General features: G+C 42.8%; 2 protein-coding genes across 2 annotated transcripts in view; one reads left to right on the top strand and one right to left on the bottom strand.

Annotated features, from left to right (window-relative positions):
* LOC132978590 (neuropilin and tolloid-like protein 1) overlaps window positions 1-7,500 on the top strand; it is a 609,128-nt gene that overhangs the window by 379,497 nt on the left and 222,131 nt on the right. The gene's annotated exons all lie outside the window — the stretch shown is intronic.
* The window catches only part of LOC132978571 (cadherin-12-like), a 77,949-nt gene continuing 71,561 nt past the window's right edge, over window positions 1,113-7,500 (bottom strand). Inside the window, exon 13 of the mRNA XM_061043780.1 lies at window positions 1,113-1,974. Coding sequence (XP_060899763.1) covers window positions 1,361-1,974 — 614 coding nt within the window. The 3' untranslated portion in view covers window positions 1,113-1,360. The remainder of the gene's footprint in view (window positions 1,975-7,500) is intronic.

Raw genomic sequence — 7,500 nt, forward strand, 5'->3', positions numbered from 1 at the left:
GGGATACTTCACCCGTTGAAACATGAATCTGTATTGACATTGGGTCATATATGTAGAAATGTGAAATACATTTTGAAGTTGGTGCCTTCTTGACCGAGAAAAGGCAGAAAGTGTCTTTTTGGCTCATGTTGATGAAAGACACCAAATCCCAGAATGCACAGCAACGCAGGCCACTCCCACTAAGGTCCTACATTTACAAACTACACATAAGGCCGTTTCCTCAACAGATTCCGAGATTTCTTCCAGAAGGAATTGGTATCTTGTAAATTCCTGTCAGAAAACAGACTCTATGTCTGTGTCCATAGACAAACAGTGAGAGCACGGACACTACCAGTCCGCCCCAGCTCGAGCCGGCCCGGGCACACGACCGGCAGCCGTCTCGCCGCTATATCGCGGCTCGTAGAGATAGCCACGAACATCCGAGATGACCATTCAAAAATACTACAAGGTTTCTAATGATACAAAGCTTTAAGTATGCAATGCAGCTCTCCCTTTCTGATTACCATAAATCCAGGGGGGTGACCAGGGATGACCAGGGGGCGACCGATGCGCTCTGTGGACATGAGAGAGTTACTATTCTGCCTGTTGAAAGTTATTGTTCTATGAGATCGACTTTAAAATGACGATTCAAAACATTAAACAGTTGTAAGCCTCAAGTCTCTAGTGCGCCTTCATTGGGTTAACTGTGTAGTAACAGGTCTTCAGGACTAAGTCATTAGTGATATACGCCAGGCTAATCGGTCAACATCACTTTTCCATGAGGTGTAGGGGTCATATCAAACATGTCTATAAATGTTCTTTATTGGACGTGCTGCGTTCAGGTCCATCTCTAGAGCTTTAGCGTATTCCTTACCCAGTGTTCTTCACTCCCCCCCATGTGGTTTTCATGCATCATCGGGATCAACTGATATTCATGTATTAATTTATGTAAACGCAGAAACAACATAGAAAGGACAGCTTACACTGTAGACAGAGCCCATCACTCTCTCCATCTTGAATTTGTGATCCATGGGTAGTTGTCGAACCGGTTTCAAGCACACGGCCCTCATCGTGAAGACATGAGCAGATCAACTTCCTGTCCGAGGATCAAATATTTAGAAATAAAAACTCAGTATGTTGAAGATATTTTATTAGTAACATGAATTCAAATACAAACATGGAGTACCTCAGGCACTTTGAGGGGCTATCACTTTAAAGAAGCTAGATCCACTGCTCTCCTGCTAATCAGTCCACAGCTCTACTTCACACCGACAACTGACTAAACAGTTCTCACATCACGCTAGCAGGTGCCTGTCACGGTAAAAAAAAATCTAAAAAAATGAAGCTAAATCCAACATGGCCGCCCTCTGCGAGCCTCCTCTCAGCTCTCATCAGTCTGAGCGGGTGGCTGTGTGTCCAGAATGTTAGCCAGCGTTTTAAACGGCTGTCCCCAGTCACCCAGAGAGCTGAAGTCTCCCGTGTCGTCAATGACCCAAGACTCCTCAATGGAGCTGAGCGAGCCGGCCACCGAGCCGTCGCCCTCGTATGCGTAAGTAGCCAGTGAGTCGTAGGGCGGGGCGGCGAAACCCTTCTGACTCTCCTCCAGCCGCTGCTCGATGAACTCCCTGATCTTTACCGCGTCACCCTCAGTCACTCGGCCACGGGAGGAGAGCGTCCCCGTGTTGTTCACCGCAGCAATGACACACGCCGTTTGACAGTGGATGTCAGGTGTCCTGACGTTGTCTGAGCGAACGCTGAGATGCAGCAGGACGCCATCTCCGTAGCCATTCTTATCGTTCCTGGACGAGCTGCTGAGGGTGCTCGAGCGGTGCGGGTGTGTGTTTCGCAGGGTGCCCATGTCGAAGGCGTGCGTGTCAGCCTCGCCGCCGCCCTCGTCGTCATAGTGGATGACATTATCACGGATGTCCTCCTTGGACGTCATCAGAGTCTCTTTCTCTTTGTGTCGCCTCTGGCTCATGTAAAGTGCTGCCACAACTGCAAGACACAATAAGAGATAACGGGTCAGTAAAAATCAAACTGATGCATGCAGGTTAATCTGGATTGAATGTGTGAACAATATGTTTCATGAATACTGATGCATGACATCCACACAAAACTACATTTCTGTAGGAACTAACCAGCAGTCTGAGACTCCAGATTGACCTTGGACTACAGAGTTCACCTCAAAGACTTTATTGTCTGCACCCCAATAAAAATAACAGAATAATAAAAGAAAAAAATAGATAATAGAAAAATAATAGAAAAAAACAAACAGTTTGACACTCTCCAGGATCCCGGTTCAATGAACGAACTGAACGGGAGCTCCGCCTCCGAGTCACTCTCTTCCTCTCAGTTCGTTCAGTGATTCATGTCGGGCCTCCGAGTCACTCTCTTCCTCTCAGTTCGTTCAGTGATTCATGTCGGGCCTCCGAGTCACTCTCTTCCTCTCAGTTCGTTCAGTGAATGAAACACTGACTGAATGTGAACGAGCGAGACTGCGAGTCACCAGCCTCAGTCACACACACACTGTACTGACTGAAACACGATCGTTAGTGGATGTTAAAACAGTCAGCTGAGTGAAATTGAGTTTGATATAAAAGCCGTTTGCAAACTGACAGCAGCTATAAAAAGCACATACATTTTTGCGACACCTAAATGTTAAATAATATATTTGCTACTTCCTCAATTTTGGAGACATGAGAGGGAGAAGTAGGGGCGGGCTTTAGTGACACAGAGCTCCTGACCGACTTCGTCCTGTTGGTTCAGTCAGTACATATCACTGACATGAAGGGAGAGGGAGGGCGGGCTTTGAGCGACTCGCGGTCTGGAGAGAGAGACACGAGACGGGAGAGAGGAGAGCGCAACTGAAGTTGAGAAATGAACGACTCTTTTCAGTAAGTGATTCAGTTCAGTTCGTTCACTCAGATGATTCGGTCGTTTTGAACGAATCGTTCACGAACTACACACCACTAGAGTGTGTGTGTTCGGCAGGTGTGTGCGAGAGGCACGTTATTATGCCGGGGACTGGAGCAGAATAAGCAGGAGAATGTATCAACTTGGAGAGGGAGGGGGGCATGGGGGTAGACTCCCCCACTCACTCCTTTCGCGCTGTTATCAGCCGCAACATGATACAATGTTTGCCCCACACACACACACAAATACACACACACACTTGACTGCCCACAGGCTTTTATAGGTTTGGTGACGTAGTAATTCACTCCTACGTAATACTGTACTCCACTAGAGTACACACACTCTACTAGAATTTTTCAAATGGAAGGGCAGACACTATGCACATTTCTAACACAATATTTCGAATTTCAATACTTTGTACTCACATGTCGAGATTGGGACTTGGATTGATCCATAACACTACTTAATACTCAAATACAGAGGTTTATAGTTGAAAAAAGTGGTTTTAGGGTTTAGTTACTCTTTAAACTAATTGACAATGCTTTTAAAGGTAAGAATATACCTAACTAGAGTCATCATAAAAATAAGAAAAGAAAAAAAAAACGATAAAGTAAAAAAATAAAACTATGACATCATGGCTTTGTCAGGGTTTACTACTTCCTGTCTTTTTTAATCTTGACATGGCCTGCTTGATTCATATTTGACACAAAAACCTCCATAGATAAAATCTTTTATTGATTTAAATTATTATCCTTAGGTAATCACTCGTTTTCTGAAACATGTCTGGGACCACTCAGTGTCAGGAAAGTCTCCAGATGAGGATGCGTCTGTGATCGCGAGATCTGACGACCAGTGCGAGACTCAAGATGGCAGCCTGCTGCTAGATCCAAAACATAGCTCTTACTACTCTTCTGTCTCAAAACTTTCTGCGCCCCAAACCCGGATTTACACAATTGAACGACCTGGAGGATCTAGAGGAGTACATTGATGAATGCTTCACCCGACTCTGCATGAACGACACCGATAAAATTCCCAAAATGAACAACAACAATCCCACCGAATCCGACAGAAAACGAAGCCGCCAGTCCGACTCCTTTCTCAACTCTCCCGAAAAACACTGCTGCATTGAGGTCAGTGAGATCCTAATGTCAATCAATAACAGTCTGTCTGGTCTTGACGCAAGAATCGCTCTTGTTGAAGTTCTGCACAAAGAATTCCAACACATCCGCGACAGCCTCGAATTCACACAGGCGCAACTCACCACACTCACCAAAGATAACAAATCCCTCCAACACTCTGTCACCTCACTCACAACACAGCTGGAATCAGTTACGAAAGAAAATAAACAAATGAAAGAATCAATCCTCGACCTTCATTCCCGCAGCATGAGAGACAATCTAGTCTTCTCCGGTATACCTGAACAACACAACAACAACCCCGAACAGTTAATACAGGATTTCATGACCACCCATCTGAAAATACCCCCGGACACTGCGAAGGACATTACATTTCACCATACACACCGCATTGGACCCAAGAACCCCGCAAACAAACGCCCGCGACCCATAATTGCCAAATTCAAACACTTCCAACAAAAACAACAGGTACAACGACACGGCCGAAATCTTAAAGGCACGGACTTTGGCATCAACGATCAATTCCCCCGAGAAATAATGGACAGGCGCAAAACACTACTCCCCGTACGCAAAAAGAACATACAGGAAGGAAAAAAAGCAGTACTCTCAGTCGACAAACTTTACATTAATGGACAACTGTACCGTGACATAACAATAACCCCCTGGCTATTTTGAATATCACTCCACTCGCCGTACCCGCTCCCTTTCACCACAATGACGCTGACTTGAATTGAAAATATGCACCTTAATTTCACCATGTCCCGCACTTTTGCTCTTTGGTTTTGTAGTCTCTTTGAATTTATGTGTTTAATGTTTTTTACATCTTGCTTGTTTGTTTTCTGTCTACACGCTGTGTTCTTTCTCCTTCTTTCCCTCTCTATTCCCCAAACCCTTATTCCAAACAACATTAACCCCTTACATCTTCAGATCACTGAGAGGAATACTAACACACATACACACACTTACACACAAGTCTCAAATAAAACACACACAACACACTCACACACAAACATAATCATAGGCACCTGCATTCTATCACAATGAGTTCACTTAAATTTCTCACTTGGAACATTCGTGGAATTGGTGCACAGGCAAAAAGACTCAAGGTATTTAACCACATAAATAAATTACAACCAGACATATGCTTCTTACAGGAAACACACACATCTGAATCTGATCAACATAAATTAATAACACCACAGTTCAATAAAGTATTCTCTGCCCATTTTAACTCCAGACAGAGAGGAGTAGCCATATTAATACACAAGAAATCTAATTTATCCATAACAGCACAGTAACAGATCCTGAAGGAAGATTTATCATCATAAACATCTCCATAAATAACACCCCCATTACTATTGCATCTGTCTATGGTCCAAATAATATTGATCCTTCTTTTTTTAACACATTTTTTACCTCTCTCTACAATATGTCTGACTCCCTGGTAATTATTGGAGGAGACTTCAATACAGTCTTAAACCCATCACTTGACAGATCTAACAACTCAAATAATACACATAACTCCCAATCCACAGAAACAATAAAACAGTTCATGAGTGACTTTGGTCTTGACGATGGTTGACGGCTACAACACCCAAACACCAAAAAATGTACATTCTATTCTCCGGTTCACCACTCCTACTCTCGCATTGACTTCTTCATTTCTAGCAGCTCAATTATTTCCAAAATATCTGACACACAAATACACTCCATTACCATCAGTGATCATGCTCCTGCCTCCCTCACCTTGAATACTACCCACTCTCACAAACCACCCAGCAGATGGCGCTTTAACCTATCACTACTCAATGACCCAAACTTTGACAGTCACATCAAAAGAGAGTGGGCATCCTTTCTTGAAATAAACGATTCACCCGAAACAGCACCATCACTTCTCTGGGAAACAGGCAAAGCAGTGTTAAGAGGAAAAATCATTTCATACTCCACATACAAGAAAAAGAAAGACAGTGAAGATTGAAAATTATTATTAGAGAACATAAACAACCCCACACCAGAAACTGAAAACGATTTACAGAAATACAGATTAAAACTAAATGACCACATCAACAGTAAAACTGCATTCCTCATACACAGACTCAGACATGAACACTTTGAACATAGCAATAAATCCGGAAAATACCTGGCAAACCAAATTAAACGAAATGTAGAAAAATCAACAATCACTTCACTCACGAACTCAGCAGGGAAGACCGTATACACACCAGAAGAAATAAATAAAACATTTCTACACACAATTATACTCATCAACACACCAGCCAACTCCAGAGGACAGAGACACTTTTTTAAGAAATATTGATTTACCACATTTAGATGAAGACCAAGCAGCTACTCTTGATAAACCATTCACAACAACAGAATTCCATAATGCATTAAAACTCATGCCAAACAATAAAGCTCCAGGTCCTGACGGCTTCCCTGCTGAGTTTTATAAACACTTCTGGAATATTCTAGCACCCATTTTCAACAGATTAACAGCAGAAATCAAACAAACATCTAAACTTCCCACAAACATGAACACTGCTTTAATATGCCTCCTACTCAAACCCCCACCTCCCCATCAAACTACCATCCCCTATCCCTCATCAACACAGACACAAAAATTATTAGTAAGGCACTAGCATCACGTATAGAAACAGTAATTCCATCCATCATCCACCCAGACCAAACCAGCTTTATTAAAGGAAGACACTCATCCAGTAATCTACGCAGACTCTTCAATCTAATCGAATATACCACCCTCACAAACACACCAACAGTCATACTCTCTTTGGATGCTGAAAAAGCATTTGATAAAGTCAATTGGGAATTTTTATTTGCTGCACTTTTTTGGTTTTGGAGATTATTTTATTCACTGGGTGAGGGTTCTTTACACAACACCTATGGCTACAATCACAACCAATGGAATCACTTCACACCGTTTCACTTTACACAGGGGCACGAGACAAGGATGCCCACTCTTTCCTTCGCTATTTGCTATTTTTATTGAACCACTTGCTGCAGCCATCCGCCAAAAACAAAGCATCACAGGAATCAAAACACAAAATATGCATCATAAAATCAGCCTTTATGCAGACGACATTCTCCTTTATCTACAAAAATCATCATCATCCGTACCTGAAACCATTAATCTCATAAACACTTTCTCAAAAATCTCAGACCACACTATAAACTGGTCCAAATCAACTATTCTCCCTCTCAGTCCAAATAGTTGGGATGTGGCGGCGAAAACATCACCAAACTCCCTGCGCACCTCTAACATCACTTATTTAGGAATTAATATTTCCCCCAGGCTGTCAGAGTTAATTAGTCTCAACTTCAACCCCCTTCTCAAGACAATGATGACCCCACCGCTGGATGACCCTACCGCTATCACTCATAGGTAGAATTGCTACAATAAAAATGACCATATTACCCAAAATTAACTACCTCGTCTCTATAATCCCAACAAAGC

The sequence above is a fragment of the Labrus mixtus genome, chromosome 8 (assembly GCF_963584025.1).
Source record: "Labrus mixtus chromosome 8, fLabMix1.1, whole genome shotgun sequence".
Lineage (NCBI taxonomy): Eukaryota > Metazoa > Chordata > Actinopteri > Labriformes > Labridae > Labrus > Labrus mixtus.